Source organism: Aethalodelphis obliquidens, unplaced genomic scaffold (assembly GCF_003676395.1).
Source record: "Aethalodelphis obliquidens isolate GAN/ISIS:26980383/991018 unplaced genomic scaffold, ASM367639v1 scaffold11, whole genome shotgun sequence".
Lineage (NCBI taxonomy): Eukaryota > Metazoa > Chordata > Mammalia > Artiodactyla > Delphinidae > Aethalodelphis > Aethalodelphis obliquidens.
Genome location: NW_020837955.1, coordinates 32,168,854 through 32,186,545, shown reverse-complemented (window position 1 = coordinate 32,186,545; position 17,692 = coordinate 32,168,854). Strand labels below are relative to the sequence as shown.

Genomic DNA, 17,692 nt, shown 5'->3' with positions numbered 1-17,692 from the left:
GCCGTGAAGCTGGGTGCGGCCGGGGAGGATCCCTGCGATCTTGGACTCTCCGCGGCCGGGAGGTCTCCGGAGGGAATAAAGAGGCCCCCAATCCTCCTGGGGACCCGGAGCGGTTGGGGTGGGACCCCTGGCCAGAGCCAGCTGGAGAGTTCGAGGCCCCACCCTCCAGGTGGCGGGGAAGGGTCGGTGATCAGAAATTTGGGGCCTCACATCTCCCCGCCCGCGGAGGCCCCAGTAACTGACTCTGGTTGAGCGCTGCAGGTAAACAAGGGCCCCATCCACCGCCCAAATCCTCAACAGGAGGACCCGAATCCCAGGGACCAGCACTGTCAACGCGGTAGCGGGAGACCCCGCGGCGGCGCCCCGCGTTGGCTCGGCCAGCGAGGGAGTGAAGCCCTCGGGGCCTCGGAGCGCCAACCTGGGCGTTTGAGCTTTGCGGCAAGTCACTGGAGAGTTGGCTGGATTTTGTCCCAAGCCCACGCCACATCTTCAGGACAGGACGGCAGCAAGGACCCCTCCCCCCCTCCACTCCCACCTGTCCCTACCGGACGGCCCCGGGAGAGCCGGGACTCAAAGGCACTTTCCACCCCGAGGCCCAGTTGGCGTGGGATTTGGAGGGCCGCCGACCGTGTGGAGGAGGACTGACGGACCACCGGTCCGCTGGGGACCCGGGAAGCCCGCCGCCCTGCGGAGAGTAGCTCGGGACAATCGCGTGCTCACTCACACACACACACACACACACACACACACACGTACACACAACCCCCAACCAATGAAATAAAGTAAAAGCCCAAGGTCTGCCTCCGTGGACAGAGACGCCCCCCGGAACCGGACCGAGCGTGGGTTCTCCCTGGGGGCCAGAGGGGCTGGGGGAGGAAGGGGGAGGGGGAGAGAGCAAAGGAGCCGGCTGAGGGCCCCTCATCATCTCCGCCCCCGATGCTTGCTGGAGTCCGGCAGGGGGACGGCGGCGGCGGCGGGAGGAAGCGGCGGGCAGAGCCCCTCCGATCCCACCGCACACACTCTTACCCCTTTCCCTCCCCTCCCTCCCTCCCCTCCCCCTCTCCCACCGGCTCGCCGCGACCCCCACTCCAGCCCCTCCCCTTCCCCTTCCCCGCCCGCCTCCGCCCCCATTCTTGGAATTGTGTGGAAAAATTCTCAGCCAAACCTCCCACCTCTCCTCTTCCCCCACCCCCGCCCCACTCCCCACGCCCTTTAAAAAGCCCCCTTTCCTCCCCGGCCCCTGCACTCTTTGTGAATGAGGGCAGGGAACACGGCCCTTCCCCCGCCCAGGAGCCACGCCAGACCGCCGCACTCAGAGGACTGTTTGTTAATAGTCCAATTAGATAATTGCCATCTTTCACTCCTTTTGCTCCGCATTTCCCATAAAGGAATGAATGGGGAGAGCGGCGTGGAGAGGGCTTCTGCCCCGGCAAGGTGACGAGAAGGGCTGGAGCATGCTCCTTGCACAAGGCCATGCGCTTGAATTGAATCATTGTGGCCTAATCAATGCTCTTATTGGATTACTGGCTGTTGCTTTTCTCAAAGATATTGTAGCAGAGACAATGAAATAGCTAGGGGAAAACTTTTTTTTTTTTAAGCAGATCTCACAGTTCAGATTTTCTCGGCTCTCTCTCCCTCTCCCCCTCTCTCTCCTGCTGGACTCTCTGAGTACAAAGCTGCCCTTTGAATGGGCTGCCTCAGGGCTGCTGGAGGTGCAGGCATGAAAAAATCCAACTGGAACTAAATGAAGAGAGGTGGCAGTTTAAGATGGCTGTCAGCTTCGAGGTGTGTTAAGGAGTTGTTTGGGACGAAAGCTTGGCTTTTTAGAGGGTGGGGGAAGTACTTTTGGGGAAAACTTTTTCTCCACCCCCCCCCCTTTTTTTCCCCTCCTAGAGGCGACTGCTTTCTTCTGCCGCAGGGTGTGTAAGGGTTTTTGTTTTTTGTTTTTCTTCCCCCCTCCATCCTCATTCAGCTCTATCTGTCGAGTGTGGAGAAAACCCCTCTAGCCAGTGTGTGAGCAGGAGGGTCAAAGGCAAAGGGAAAGTTAATAATGCCTGCTAACGGTACTAACAATTCAGGATGAATCTTGTCAAAAGTTTTTCTGGAAGTGTGGGTCTTTGATTGTGTGTTTCCTGAAAGCAAGACCAATCATTTCCGTTTATTCACTGGCTAAACCCCTACTTGATTGGGGACAAGGACAGAAACCATCCATTACGGTCTGATATATTATCCAAACAATTTAGTGTATTCATGAGGTAGCCGAAACGTGGAGGCTGCGAAATTACCCGTAATCAATTGCAACAGTGAGTGTGCGTCCCCCCGGGTGTCGGACAACTGCTACTCGCAGTCTCAGTAATAGGCGGGAGCCGCAGCAATTCGGAGTTGCGCTGCTCGCTACCTGATCGCCAGGCTGGGGACAGTGGACGTGCTCAGAGGACGCGGGCGCTGACGAGGCGGCTTCGCCGCTGCTCCACCGGGATCCACGACCAGACCCGCCGCCTCTCCGCGAGCGCGCCACTCGGCGGTCGCCGCTGACCTGCCCGCGGCCGCCGCAGCCGCCCCGCGGGGGCATTCATTCTTGCCGCTTGCCTCTCTCCGGACCGAGCGTAGGGGCTGCATTGTAGCGGTTTTGTCTCCCGTCTGCTTTTTTTTCTCCTCCCCCCCCCCCCCCTTTTTTTTTCTTTCTTTTTTTTTTTTTTTTTTTTTGTTGTTGCTCTTGCCTCTCCTATGTTCGGGAAACGAGACAAAATGGACGTTCGGTGCCACTCGGACGCAGAGGCTGCCCGGGTCTCGAAGAATGCGCACAAGGAGAGCCGGGAGAGCAAGGGCGCGGAGGGGAACCTCCCTGCCGCCTTCCTCAAGGAACCGCAGGGCGCCTTCTCTGCGTCGGGCGCCGCGGAAGATTGTAACAAAAGTAAATCCAATTCAACCGCGGATCCGGATTACTGCCGCCGGATCCTGGTCCGAGGTAGGAATGGGGCAGGGCTGCGGGGGGCGTTCTTTAGGGGCGACTCAGGGGCTCGAGCTGCGTGCCGCCACCGACCCCGGCAGCCCGGGTGGGTCTGCCTCCTGGGACTTAGGAGAAAGTTGCTGGCCCTCCCCGTCCCGGGTGCGGCCAGCCGCTGGGGATTCCCACCTGGGACGCGTGCTCTCCAGGAGCTTCGATCCCTTCAAGCCTCGAGAGGCCCCGCCGGTTTGGCTGCTGGGGTAGCCGAGGGACTGTGCGGGAGGGCCCAGGATCCAGGCTGCGGCCTCCGACCCGGGAAAGAAGCCGGAAACTCTGGAGGACCTGTTAGCATCCTGCGGACTGGAGGACCTGCGGGGAACCCGCTCGCGGGCTCCCGCACCTTGGCGAGTTGAGCGCGTCCGAGGGGGCCGCGGGCGCTGGAGAACAGTCGCGGACCGCCGGCTACGGCCAGGCCAGTTGGCGCGCTGGGCCAAGGGGCCCGGCGCCGCGCTCGGGCCTGGCCGCCGCCGCTGGGAGAAGCAGCCAAGCTGGGTTGCCAGGCCGCGGATATCGCTTTAGTGCTGGCCTCGACCCCGCTCTGCTGCGCGGCGTGCGGTCGGCTCCGGCGGTGGCGGTGGTGAGGCCCGGCCCCGGCCCGGCGCCGCCCCCGCCAACTGATCGCCAGGCCCTGCCGGCTCCGACTCGGTCCCTCCTCCTTCCGCCGCCCTGGTTCGGGAGGGAAGGAGACCCCGGGATGGAGGTGGGAACCGCCGGAGTGCGGTCTGGTCAACATGCTCCAGAGCTGGGGCCGGCAGGATCTGAGCTGGTCAGTGCGGGGACCCTCAAGCTACAGGGGACCCAGTCCACGCAGCCGAGGCCCCCAGACCAAAAGGAACGTCAGCCGATTTGGAATTGATTTTTTTTTCTCCCTTGTTCGGAGGGCTCTACAAAGGCCAAGTCCGATTCCCCTTCCCATCAGCTGTGTGGAGTTAGTCCCCCCACCACCCCCACCCCCCAAGCACATACAGCGTCCTTGCTCCCCGGCTGTGGCTGCAGGCCCAGCAGCCCGACTTCCCACCTCCGGACTGCTGGCTGCTGGTGACTGTGTCCCAGGAGCCAGCTCGGGCCAGGGGAGGTGGAGGAAGGCAGGAGGGTTCTTGTGCCTGATTATCTCCCCTTCCCCAGATGCCAAGGGGTCCATCCGAGAGATCATCCTGCCCAAGGGCCTGGACCTGGATCGGCCCAAGAGGACGCGCACTTCCTTCACCGCGGAGCAGCTCTACCGGCTGGAGATGGAGTTCCAGCGCTGCCAGTACGTGGTGGGCCGGGAGAGAACCGAGCTCGCTCGGCAGCTCAACCTCTCAGAGACCCAGGTACTCAGCGGCCGGGCTGCACACAGCTCAGCATCAGCCTCCTTGCCCTTCACCCCCAGCCAGCTCTTCCTCACCACCTAGCTTGACTCTGGATAGAGCTTCCCAGGTGAGGCAGAGAAGATAAGGAGGATGGGGAAGAAAGGGCGAAGGCTTTCTCCCTTTCCTAAGCCATCCCTTTCCCCCTCCACCCCAAATCTTCCTGGCCTCTAGCCCAGGAGGCCCCAAATCCTATCCTTTTGGATTTCTTTTTGGACCCCAGTCTTGAGAATTCCCTGCTTGTCTCTGCTCTTGGAGGAACCAATGTTTGCCCCTGTTTTGGCCACAACATTTTGGCCAGATTTCCAGGCACACCCCCTCTGGAGACCCTAGCCTTACACAGCACCCAGGCCCATTCAGCAAGAATGGGGCTAGGGCCAAAGCCCCCTGTTCCAGAGCATGGGTGACAACTAGGGATCAAAAAGTTGCATATTCTAGAGATCTGCCTTTGCAGACCAGGCTGCCCCAATGCTTAAGGCTTTCCCTGGTCTTGAGCTGGACTCAGCCCCATTCCCAGCCCTGAGCACCCACTGTGGGCACCTAGGAGACCCTGTCTTAAGTGCCAGTGATGTGTGAGGTATGGGATGGGAAGCAGATCTGGGGCCTTGGGAGCCAGCACTGACAATTGTGCTTGAGGTCTTCTCCTTTACATGAAATCCATATGATGCTACTGGGGCTGACTGTGTGAACTCTGGGCCCAGGAGCACTTTACGACCTGAGAGCTTTGTGTTGTGGGGTTCATTTAGGGCCTCCCCAGGGCATGGTACCAGCTTGGCCTACGGAAGGCATATTTCTTTCTGAGGACCAGTCCCTTGACCTGTGCCCAGCCCTGAAGTGGGTGGGGAGCATTTTAGGTATGGGATCTGGGCAGAAAGCTGAGAATCAAGGACAGAACATACTGGATGTTCGAATTTGAGTTGGCATGGTAGCTTTTTCCCTATTCTCTCAGCCACCATCCCTCTTAGTTTACAAAATCTAGACAGAATAACCTTTCCCTAGAGCTACCAAACTCCATTCTGGGCCACCAGCTAGGCCTGAAGAGGGGCAAAGGGAGAACAGGAAGTAAGAGGGGAGGTTGACGGAGAGAATTTAGTCCACTCCAGCCTACTGACTTCCTCCCATGACTCCAAAGTTCATGATGGAGAGCAGCTGAGTTACAAATGAAGGGTATCACTCAGCCCTTTCGATCCACCTGGTGGTGAGGAAGCTTGGCCTATAAAGTTCATCCTGCACCAGTTATTCAGTCTATAGCCTGCTTGCTGCTAGTTCATAGTCAATCTGACCCTAACAAGCAGGAAGTAGCTTCTCGTAGCCTTCAACAGGAGGAGTGCTCTGGGGCTAAATTCGAGCCAGTTAGGCCACTCTCCTCCCCATTCACCCTCACTTCCCACTTCCCGAACTGCATCCTTTAGGCCTTACACCTTCTCCTGGAAATGCGGGCTTTTATGCAGCACTGATCCATAGTTCCGCTGCGGGTAGTGCGGCAGCCCAGTGAAATAACTTCTGGTCTTCCTTCCAGTTAGGGTCGTGGACATTTTTATTTCTTTGTTATTTGTAACCCAGGCTGGCCTAGGCCTGCTTCCATGACCCGGAAGCGCAGCGTATGGGAGCTGTGTACCCCTCTTGGCGGCCCTGACTCCCCGCCCCCCCCCCCCCCCCCCCCCCCCCCCGCCCCGCCTCCTCCGGGCGGGGCCCGGGACTGGGGCTTTGGCTGGAGTTGGGGGAGGGCCCCCTGGAGCCCTCGCGCTCCGGGAGCCCGCTCCCCTTGACGCCCGTCTCCCTCTGCCCCTCTCTCCCACCCTCCCTGCGCCCGGCGCGCAGGTGAAGGTCTGGTTCCAGAACCGGCGCACGAAGCAGAAGAAGGACCAAGGCAAGGACTCGGAGCTGCGCTCGGTGGTGTCGGAGACGGCGGCCACGTGCAGCGTGCTGCGGCTGCTGGAGCAGGGCCGCCTGCTGTCGCCGCCCGGCCTGCCTGCGCTGCTGCCGCCATGCGCCACAGGCGCACTCGGCTCGGCGCTACGCGGGCCCAACCTGCCGGCCCTGGGCGCAGGCTCTGCCGCGGGCTCGGCAGCCGCCGCCGCCCCGGGTCCCGCAGGCGCCGCGTCCCCGCACCCGCCGGCCGTGGGAGGCGCTCCGGGCCCCGGGCCCACCGGGCCAGGAGGACTGCACGCGGGCGCACCGGCCGCCGGCCACGGCCTCTTCAGCCTGCCTGTGCCCTCGCTGCTCGGATCCGTCGCCAGCCGCCTTTCCTCCGCCCCGTTGACAATGGCCGGTTCGCTGGCCGGGAATTTGCAAGAACTCTCCGCCCGATACCTGAGCTCCTCGGCCTTCGAGCCTTACTCCCGGACCAACAATAAAGAAGGGGCCGAGAAAAAAGCGCTGGACTGATCTTAAGTGTTTTCCTGTATTTATATTTATAGTATCTATCGTGGTGATATTTATGGATTCACGCGCATTAGGCACCCGGGGCCCCTGCGCTGGGCTCCCGGCTCCCAAGAGGCCTCTGACAGCTCTCCTTCCCCACCAGGCTCTGCTTCCAATATTACCCCATTTGGGCTATTTTTTCCCCCTACCGTTCCTGTGTCCTCCCACACCCACCCTTCGCCCCCAACTTCCTTCTGAATCCAGGAGAATCCAAAGAATTGGGGGGAAAGCCCGAGTTAGCCAACCTGATGCCCCAACCAGTGCCTGGCCCTGGAGGGTAAAGTCTGGTTCTAAGTCCGGAGCACAGGACATCTGCTCTAGATCGAGCCACTGCTGCCGTTGATTATTCTTACGGATATCTGAAAAAGGAAGCTGCGAGCAGACCCCAGCTGAAAAGGCTGACAGATTTCATTAGACCAAAAAGGAGGACGTTCCTTCCTCTCGCCAGAGAAGCCCCTGGGCCCCACTTTGCGGACTTCTCGAGAGAGCCGGTGCACACGCAGCTTCCTGGCTGGACAAATCCTAACGAATTTTCTCCCCTTTAAAGAAACTCCAATCACAACCACCCCCGACCCCAGGAGACAATAAACCAAACATCGTGATGGGCAGCGGCAGTAATAAATTTGATCTCATCAGCAATAAGAGGAGAGTAAGAACTACCACACAAAACCAAATGGAGTGGAACCAGTTTTTAAATACTCATAACGATGGAGTTTAGAAGGCGTAAGAAAATGCAGGATACAAAATGCGTCCCAGGGCAATACAAAATTAAAGTTCTGGGTGTAATGACTTAAAACAGGAATTTAAAAGGGAAAAGCAAAAGAAAAGCCTATGCTGCTAAGTGAAAGAAAATTCAGAATCTTTTCCGAGGCTGCGCCGGGAGGTGGCCGACAGCTTCACGCTCCTCCAGGAGAGAGAGCTGTGCAGCTGGCGGCAGCTCCCGGACGCTGGCGCTTCTCCCCACCGTCTCCCTTGTTCCCGGACCCGTGGCTCCGGGCAGAGTTGCTAGGTTTGGAAACAGATCAGTGCCCATTGCCTCCTCTCGCCCTCTCCCCGGATTCACAAAACCCTCCCAGCACGCAGGAAACGTCCCGATTTCAGAGTTCTTTGCGGACGGGAGGCAGGGACGCAGCCGGGGACATCAGGGCGGCCCGGCCTCCTCTGTCGGTAGTCTCCATATCCCGATCAGTTCCCTGCGTGGATATGAAAGACATCCCTCTCCACCGCCTCCCCTAAAACACCCCCAGGGTTTCGGCGGTCCCAAGTCAGAAACCCGGACCGCGACGCTGTCGCGGCCTCACGCCCTAACCGCACAGCCACGGCCACCCGCATTTTAACCAAAACCACACACCCAGACGGCGAGGTGCCGCAGTGTCTAGAATGTATTCCTCCATCCGAAGCGAGCGCAGAGCATTTTAAAAATAGTAATTTTATTGTAAATTATTTACGTCGGAAGCTTTTTTCCCTTTTTTCTTTTCTTTTCTTTCTGTCTCTCTCTCTTTTTTTTCCTTAGGCAAATAGTGAAGAAAATAATGAACGATTCAAACGCGGGTAGGTGTCACTGAATCCTGGCTACTAACTTTGTTCTGAATGTTTTGGATATTTGGATGTTTTGTATTTATGTGGTGAGAGTGAAATATATATATCTATGATGATAAATGAGGTGTATTTTTGTCTTGTATTTGAAGGATTAAAAAAACAAAAAAGAAGAAGAAAGAAGAGCCAGCAAGTGATGAGTCTCCGAGTGGGGACCTGAGGCAGAGGGTGGCAGCCCCGGCAGTGCCGGGCCCTGCCACTGGTACCGAGAGCGCTTGGGATGAGGTTTGGGGAGGGTTTCGGTCCGGGAGACAGAGGCGCCTGCCGACGATGTTTGTTCTGCTTCCTTTCACTCTCTGGCTCTCTGTCCCAGCGGTGTCGGACCATCAGGCCCTCCCTCCTAGATCTCCCACTTGGTGTTTCTTGGTTTATTTAGGAATTTGTCTCCGGAAACCCTAGAGCTCCTGCCTAATAACACCCCCAGCTTCTAGAGTTTTCCAGCCGCAATCTCCACGCCGGCAGTATTTTGGATTTGTGCAATCACAGGGCCCAGAACAGGGAGGCTTTTCCTTTCTTCTGACTTATAATAAGTCTCTTCGTCGTCAAAGAGAAACTTTGAAGGAGCAAGAGAATAAAATAGTTATTAACTCCTGCAGAGACCTCTCCCCCCACCCCACCCCAGTACATACAACATACACAGTGGTGACGGATGTAGATTTTGCAAACAGAAATTTGGGGAAGCTAGGAGGGCTGGGGACGGTACTCCAGGGCGCGCTCTTCTAAAGCTGAGCGGTGGGCGCGGCAGCTCCAGTCCCCTCTTCGTGGCGCCTGAACCCCTGGGAGGCATGGGGGCTCACAGTTCTCTTGGGGACACCCGCACAGGCCAGGCCCCTCGGCCCCCCACGCGTGCACTGGGCCTAAACCGCGAGCTTGAGGCATCCGAAATAAGGCGGCGGCACGGTGTGGGCAGCGGAGTTCCTGAGCTGAGTGTGCGATGGGCCCTACCGAGTTTAGGACCCTTGCCGTCGGCTCAGAGCTCTGAGAGATCAGAGCAGCCGCAAAGCCCAGACAGTTCACTTTTGTTTCTCAAAGTCGCTACACACCCCTCCCCCCCCGCCGCCACTTTCCCTCCTCTACCCGTTCCGTCTACCCCTTGTGTTCCCTCTGAGGACCCCTCTCCTCTGGTGGGGTCCCAGTCTCCATTCCCTTGTTCCTCCCCTTTTCCATCGCTTTTCCACAGTCCGGCTCTCTCCCTTCTTCCTTTTTCTCCACCTGGAGACTTCCAGTGTCTCTCTCTTTCTCCCCGCTTTTGGATTCCTCTGTCTGCCCGGGTGGCCCCAAGGCCGATGCGTGGGTGGCTCTTGCTGCAGATTCATGGCTGGTGGCTGAGGCCAGCAAGGGGAGAGAAGGGAGTGAGAAGGTGGCATCATTTTATAGAACAAAGGAAAGCACAGAATCGCAGCTTCAGGGTCCCCAGGAAGCTCAGCCCCCTCCCCCAGGAGCCTCAGCCTGGGGAGTCAGCAAGCAGGTCCCTCAGCAGCCCCCCACCCCACCCCCGCCTTTCTCCTTTTTGCTTTCTTATCCCTAAAAGGAGAAAGAACAAGTTAACCCATCTCCTCTCTGCTCTCACCTCCCTTCCCCTCCCTGGCTTTGGGAGAGCTGCTGAGCTTTTCACCTGCCACTCGGAGTGGAGTTCTCCTTCGACTCTTCTGCATAGAACAAGAATTACAATTTTAATTAAAAAACACTTATAGACAATTTATTTCATTTTAGTGCCCGTCCTGTTTCCTCTCCTTCCCCAAGGGCCTTCAGCAAGTTGCTTTGGTCCCTGGAGGCTTCTAGTGAGGTCTCTGGCTTCCAACTAGTGACTCACAGGCCAGGGAGGAGGCAGGTGACCTCTATGAGAACAACTGGCCCCGTCTGGGAGAAGGTGGAAGGGACTTCTGGGGTCATGGAGAACAGCTGGAGGTAGGGGTACTGAAGGGAATCTCATGCTCAGGCCTGCACAAAGCAATATCCAAGTTAGCTCAGAGCAGAGGAGAAAAAGAAAAAACCTCCCACCAAACTCCTGTGAGTCTGGCGGTCAGGTGTGGCAAAGGTGAGGGAAGTCACTCCGGAACTGGACGTGTGCTCATATCCATGCTTGCAGTTGGCCTAACTCTGAGCCAGAATCTGTTCGTAAGAAGCAGCGTTTAGCGGCCCTTTGTAGTTTACAGCCTTTTGCATACACCATCTCTATTACTCCTTACTTGCAGAGGTCCAGCCTCATTTCGAAGAGCCACATACAGGCTTGGAGCCCTCAAATAACTTGCCGAGGGCCAGTAATCAGAGCACAAGACTATAAGCTCCCCCTAGGGTCAGGGCCCTCCTCTTTCTTTTTCTTCCTCCTTCTCTCCCTCTCTCTCCTGTCTCTCCTCTCACTCCCTTCTTTCTTCCCTTGCCCTCCCTTCCTTCTTTCCTTCCTTTTGTGTTCAAAGTGTCTGGCTCACGGTTAATCGAACTCTTTAGCCTATTTGCTTCCACATCTGCCAACTCCTATTTCCAGGCCTCTTTCTACTACACCAGCTGCTGAGGATTTACTTGGTACCTTCATCAAGAGGTCTGAATTTCTCCCTTCTTCCTGTTTTCTTTCCTGCCAGTACCCAACTCCTTCCCCCTACTTCCCTCTAGAACGACATCTTTAAACCTCCTTACCCTCTTTACCTTACACTTTCTAAAAAACTTTTTTAAATTGAGGAATAACATTCATATAGTACATATGTATATGGTAAAGTACACAAAGCTTAAGTATACTGTCAATGAATTTTTACACACACACGCACGCACGCGTGTGCACACACACACTTCTTGAATTGTTCCAGTGAAACTCTTTCAACTTCTCCTCTTGGGCCACGTCATGACACAATGGCTTTTTCTCCTGTTTGAAAAGAAGTGGTGTCATATTGGTGTGATGTTTTTTTTCACAGAAAACCACTCCAGGAAGTCCTTCTAAGGCTTCTTGAAAGCATTAGAAATCAGGTATCTTCCGATCTCCTGCAGTCCTGAGTTTAAGTGACTTAAATCAAACACCTGATCAGAGCTGTCTACTAAGTCAGGGTTTCTCAAGATACAAATGAAAACCACCTGCTACAGATTCACTTGGGAACTAGTCGAAATGCAGATTCCTAAACCTCAGCCCCACCTGATGAATGAGAAGCTCTGGGGGTGGGGTTCAGGAGTGTCCATTATTAACAAGTTTCCCAAGTGATTCTTATCCACACTAACATTTGAGAACTACTGTGCTGAATGGCAAACTCCCAAGACACTGCAACTTCCAGCATCTGGCCTGGGACCTGGCGTTTGGTAGGAATACAATGCATGTTTGTTAAATTAATCCACATTTTCTGACACAAGTTTCTTGGATCACATAATACTATTGTAATTTAACACCATTTCTACATTGGGAAACCCTTACATATCAGAGTGTTTTTACTTTAATAGGTTTCACTTCGATGAAGCAGGAGAGGAAGATGGATAGATTTTGGTGGTTTCTCAGGTCTAAGGGAAGGTCTTTTATCACCCTAACTGGGGCCATCTTGCTGGACCAGATGCTCCCCTTTAGACCTGGGAGTTTGGGGGGGCAAGAAGAGAGTCCTTAGGGAGACGCAAGCGGGAAGAGATATGGGAATATATGTATATATATAACTGATTCATTTTGTTGTGAAGCTGAAACTAACATACCATTGTAAAGCAATTATACTCCAATAAAGATGTTAAAAAAAAAAAAAAAAAAAAAGAAGAGAGTCCTCCATATTCACTGAAAGACACTCAGGTGCACTCTTTCCTTGGTGGCAACTGAAGGTGTCTGTTGGAGAGACATCAGAGCTGTGGAAGGAGCAAGGCCACCAGGTCCAGAGGAACTGGCATGGAATGGACATGGAAGCTGAAAATTACTTTCATATTCTCTGGTTTATTTAGTTGATATGAAACTTATTTTCTGTCTAGAAGCATATTTGCTTATCTTCTTACCCTGAAAACAGAAGACGTATGTTGTGCTTTATGTGGTAGTGTTGTATCCATTCCTAGAAATAACAGCAGCTCACACACACACGTTCCTCAGTATCTCACAAGGCCCAGGATGATGGTTTGCTCCACCAAGAAAAAGTAATTAATCTTAGAGGTTACTAGTTACAGACTCTCCAGTCACAGTGACATGGGTTCAAATCCTAGACCCACCACTTAATAGCTGTGTAATCTTGGACAATTACCCAGCTGCCTGCTTTAAGCCTGTTTCTACATGTGTCAAATGAAGATAATAATGGTAGCTACCTCATAGAATTTTCATGAGTAGTTAATTAGATAAGGCATTAAAGCATCTGGTACAACCTAGTATCAACATTCAAATATTAGCTATTTATTATAAGACTGTGTCAATGTGGTAGCTGATGGTCTGAAACTCTCTCAGGGCCTTAATTTCCCCATCTGTAGAGTGAGGGGGTAAGCCTTAAGTCCTTACTCAAGGAAGGACTTGGAATTGTGGTTGAGCCAGTCATAATGGAGTTTACTCTCCCTGCGTTTAGTAAGGCCATCAGTAAGAACAGCACTTTCACTAAAAATGATAAATTATTATTTAAATGACTTGGCGGACGGCCTTCAGCTGTCAGTTGTCAGACAGCCCTCAGTTGTCAGTCTTTTTTGGGAGTTGCCTCAGCTGAAGAGAACTACCTTGTCCAAGGTCATCCCTAATTTCCCAGGGTGGCTTCCAATGACGGAGAGACCTGGGGATAAGCCTGATCCTCTGCACTCCAACTTTGGATAGTTTTGAAGGGCATCCCATCTTCCCATCTTCCCATCTTCCCAACTCCCTGAAGTTCTATTTATCCTGTTTCCCCATGGCTTTTCTCTATCATTGCAGGTCTGTATTTTGTTCCTTTCTTTTTTTTAATTAAAAAGATTTTAATACAATTTTATTTTCCATTTACAGTTATTACGAAATATTGACTATATTCCCTGTGTTGTACAACACATCCTTGAGCCTTACACCCAGTAGTTTGTACCCCCCCCAACAACCACTAGTTTGTCCTCTATATCCGTGAGTTGCAGGTCTGTTTGTTTTGTTTGTTTGTTTGTTTGTTTTGCCGTACGCGGGCCTCTCACTGCTGTGGCCTCTCCCGCTGCGGAGCACAGGCTCCGGACGCGCAGGCTCAGCAGCCATGGCTCACGGGCCTAGCTGCTCCGAGGCATGTGGGCTCCGGACGCGCAGGCTCAGCGGTCATGGCTCACGGGCCCAGCCGCTCCGCAGCATGTGGGATCCTCCCGGACCGGGGCACGAACCCGTGTCCCCTGCATCGGCAGGCGGACTCTCAACCACTGCGCCACCAGGGAAGCCCGCAGGTCTATTTTGAAAGATCTTTTGGCAGTTGGGGTAGACCCCAGGGGAAGTGGTGTGGGAAGAGGAGCACACGGATTCTGAGGCACAGGTCAGTCGGTGAGTTCACTGCAAAAGTGACAAGAGGATGACGGTGGTGCTGGTGGTGGTGTCAGTTGGTGCAGTAGCAGAAGAAATGGAGAAGAGAGGATGGGTTCAAGGTATTTTCTTAGGTAAAATCAACAGATCTTAGTAATCAAATGGAAGTGACGGAAAGTAATCAAATTTGAAACTATTTTCCTTGCGTCTGGAAGGGAATGAGATGAGGAGCTTAAACCCAAGAAGGGGCTGGGGCAGAGCTGTCCTCAAGGCGGTGGCGGCAGCTACGCGTTCCGGAGGAGGCTTTGGACCGGAAGGCAGGAAGGCCAGAGGGCGGGAAAATCACGGAGCATGCGCGCTCCGCGCGAGCCTGCCGGAAGCAGTAGGCGCCTCTTCTCTGTGGCGGGAGGGCGTGAAGGAGTCACCGGGCCTCTGAGTTTCTTGTTTATCTGTCAAGACCTCACGTCTCACTCCTCACCCCATGCTGCTCTTGCCAGTCGACGGGCCTAGGACGCACTCGAATGCGGTGTCAGCTGCCAGGAAAGTGGAGAGTTGGACCTGGTTTGACGCTTTGGCTCCAGAGGCCTTGACCTCAGCTGAGCCTGACTGTGGCGCCCTCTTGCACGGCGTGGGCAGAAATAATGGAAACGCCTCCTCGGAGGTCGGGCTCTGAAGAGGTCAGCAGTGACCAGGGCTGTGGAGCAGCAGGAACTGGCATGAGGAGGTGCGGCCGCCACCCCTGGAGCCCCCATCTCCACCCAGCTGCTCAGCTCGTGAGAAAGGAGAGGGAGGTAAGCCAGACGCCATCTTTCTTTCCATCCTCCAGACCAATGTTCTGGGTTCTGAGCAGCAGCACAGGCTGGGCCCGAGTCGTGGGCCCACTCCCTCTTGGAAGGAGAGAAGCAGGAGTGAGGAGTTTGCTAAAGGTGCCTAACAGTGAGTGTCTGGGTTTTGCTTTGTTTTCCTTTTTTCCCGTTTGTTAGTAAGACTGCCGTCGGTTAGATAGGTGGTCCGTAGGGAAGTTCATCCAGCCCATTTTACTTAGGGCCAGACTTGGTCCGTTCCAGGGAAGAGCTAAATGCAAGTTTAATGTTTCCATCCCAGATGTCAGTGGATGCTATGGAGAGCAAGCCCAGAGTGGTGAGCAAAGGCAGCCCGGGGAGGAATGGGAGGGGAGAGGGAATAAAATGAAATGGAGTGAAAGGAGGTGGGGCGGGAGCGCGCCTTGAGTAGAGGTGAAAGATGAGGCTAGAAAAGTAGCCTGATTAAGAAAGGTCTTGAATACCAAGCTAAATATCTTCATTCTGTAGGCAAACGGGAGAATTTTGGTAGGGCAGCAATGGGAGGAAAGTTGAGTTCCTGGATCATGCAGGTGCAGACAGAGGAGACATGTTAGTGACTCTTGAAGTTAGGTATTGAGATCTGAAATTAGGCTACAGGTGGTGATAATGGAAAGTAGGTAGGCTTGTTCTTGATCTCATCAGTGATGGAGGCTAGGGGTAAGTTAATGCACCGATACCAGCACTCCTTTCTAAACAAAAGCATTATTTCATTTTAAGATTCTTTTCCTGATCTTCCTATGAACATCTCTGTTCAGAGACGAGGGAGGGTGGCAAGGGGGACTTCCCTGGCGGTCCAGTGGTTAAGACTCTGTGCTTCCAACGCAGGGGGCACGGGTTCGATCCCTGGTTGGGGAACTAAGATTCCCACATGCTGTGCAGCATGGCCAATAAATAATAAAAAATAAAATGACAGGTATGGTTGACTGCAAAATGACCATCCCCCCCCACCCAAAAAAAAAGGAAAATACAAGCCAAGAAAAAAAAAGAGGGAAGGTGGCAAATAAGTTTCAGCTCTGGTTCTAACTCTGATTGATTGATGGTGGCTGCCTGCCATACTAAGTTGCAGAGAATTCTAAGGCCTCATTAAAACTCAGTTGGAAAAGTGTGCCAATCCTTAGTGATGTCTACTATAGCCATAGGAGATGTTTTTGTAATTCTGAGACAAATATAAGTGACTCAGTGGTCAGGCTGCTTCTCTAGGTTCTGATTAAGGAGTTGGGTCCAGTTTTAGCTCAGTAGGTTTTCTTAGCCAGGAAGGTCATGGCAGAGTGGGGAGCTGATTCCAAGTAACTCAGGGCAAGGTCCTGCAGCAGGTATCCCAGTCGTCACATAGACCCCCACAATCTGGCCATAGTAAGAAAACTTGGGCTTTGAATTCCGTCTCCGTCTTTCATTTAGCCATGTGAACTTAGACAAATTACTCAACCCCTTTCAATCAGAATACTCATCTGTAAAATAGAAATATATTACTTTTTCAACCTAGATGTAAAGTGTTTAACATAGTGCCCAACTATGAACTCAACAAATATTAATTAGCCTCTTTCCATTTTGAACAAAACCTTGTCTTTAGGTCCTAAGCATCAACTTCTGACTAGATTTTCACTGGGCAAAATTATATAACTGTAATTTTTGTGAAGATTCACTGAGATGTTGGATGTGGAGTACGTGACATAGAGTAGGAGAATCCTCTTTGCAAATTGGTAGAACAGAGGACACACTTTCAACAGTTTGGTGTCTCCAGAGCATTTTTTTTTTTTTTTTTTTTTTTTTTTTGCGGTACGCAGGCCTCTCACTGTTGTGGTCTCTCCCGTTGCGGAGCACAGGCTCCGGACGCGCAGGCTCAGCGGCCATGGCTCACGGGCCTAGCTGCTCCGCGGCATGTGGGATCCTCCCGGACCGGGACACGAACCCGTGTCCCCTGCATCGGCAGGCGGACTCTCAACCACTGCGCCACCAGGGAAGCCCTCCAGAGCATTTTTTAAATGTAGTTTTACAAACACACATGCACACATACACACACCCTCAGTCATACATTTTGTTAAAGTTCTTGTTTTCCCTTGACATAAATAGGTTCATATTATACATATTGTTTTGTGACTTTCTTTTCATGTAACACAGTATATCTTTGAGATCCTGTTATGTCACTGCTTATAGGCCTATTTTATTAACTTCTCTAAATTTTATAGTGTGGATGTATCATAGTTTGCTTAGCCATTCACTTATTGATGGAAATTTGTATTCCTCCTCTTTTTTATTTTTTTTGCCTTTACAAATATATTTCTGAGAACATTCTTGTGTCTCTGCACCTATACTGGTATTTCTGAAAGTGGAATTATTGGGTCAAACAATATGTATTTTAATAAGTTTAATGGTACTGCCCAAAGATTAAACGAATTTATATTCCCACTCACAGTTTTTGAAAGTTAGTCTGGGTAATTTAATGTCTACTACTGGATATGATACGTCTGAGACTCTTCTGTGTGCTAACTTCTCAAGGAATTGGTGTTGAAACTGCATACAACATAAATTCCCTGAAGGTACTGCAAAAACATAGTTTGTTTCTTCTCTTTTCTGGATTGATTATTAATCTTATAGATCATTTAGGATCTCTTTTAAAACTAAACAGATTTATATTTATTTTCAAAGTGATAAAAAGTTAAAATGTCAAGGCTTTTTGTAAAAGAGCAGCCCCCTGCCCTCATTCTCAAGCTGTAACCACCTTAAATTCTTTTTTTTTTTTTTTTTTTTTACCACCTTAAATTCTTTTGAATGTTTTCTTTTACTTCTTAATTCCTCCCCTTCATCTCCTTTATATGTACATAGTTCCTCTCCTCCAATACTCACAGTTTAGTTTAACTTTTTGCGGGGGCTAGACCAACATTTAGTATTTACATTATTATGGCAATATAAACCCTATTCATAGTTGAGCTGTTTATATATTATGAATCCATTTTTTGGGGTACAACTTTTGTTTTCTGTGGAGGTAATTGTTTTTTAAACATTTTTTGTTTAATTGGTTCTCTGTGTACTAGTCACGAATTCATTTTAAAGTCTGCCATGAGTGTAAATCTTCCAGTTAGCTCATATG

At 52.5% G+C, this 17,692-nt stretch overlaps 1 protein-coding gene across 1 annotated transcript; it reads left to right on the top strand.

Annotated features, from left to right (window-relative positions):
- Positions 1–2,468: 2,468 nt before the first annotated feature.
- On the top strand, positions 2,469–8,406 carry VAX1 (ventral anterior homeobox 1). The gene is made up of 3 exons (XM_027113134.1): positions 2,469–2,968; positions 4,133–4,320; positions 6,178–8,406. The coding sequence occupies exons 1-3, from the start codon at positions 2,728–2,730 to the stop codon at positions 6,742–6,744; spliced, it is 996 nt and encodes a 331-aa protein (XP_026968935.1). The 5' UTR covers positions 2,469–2,727; the 3' UTR covers positions 6,745–8,406.
- Positions 8,407–17,692: the final 9,286 nt, after the last annotated feature.

Coding starts and splice junctions, on each gene's coding strand:
- VAX1 (XM_027113134.1), top strand. CDS start 2,728: ATGTTCGGGAAACGAGACAAAATGGACGTTCGGTGCCACTCGGACGCA. Junction 2,969..4,132: donor CCGCCGGATCCTGGTCCGAG/GTAGGAATGGGG, acceptor CCCCTTCCCCAG/ATGCCAAGGGGTCCATCCGA. Junction 4,321..6,177: donor TCAACCTCTCAGAGACCCAG/GTACTCAGCGGC, acceptor CCCGGCGCGCAG/GTGAAGGTCTGGTTCCAGAA.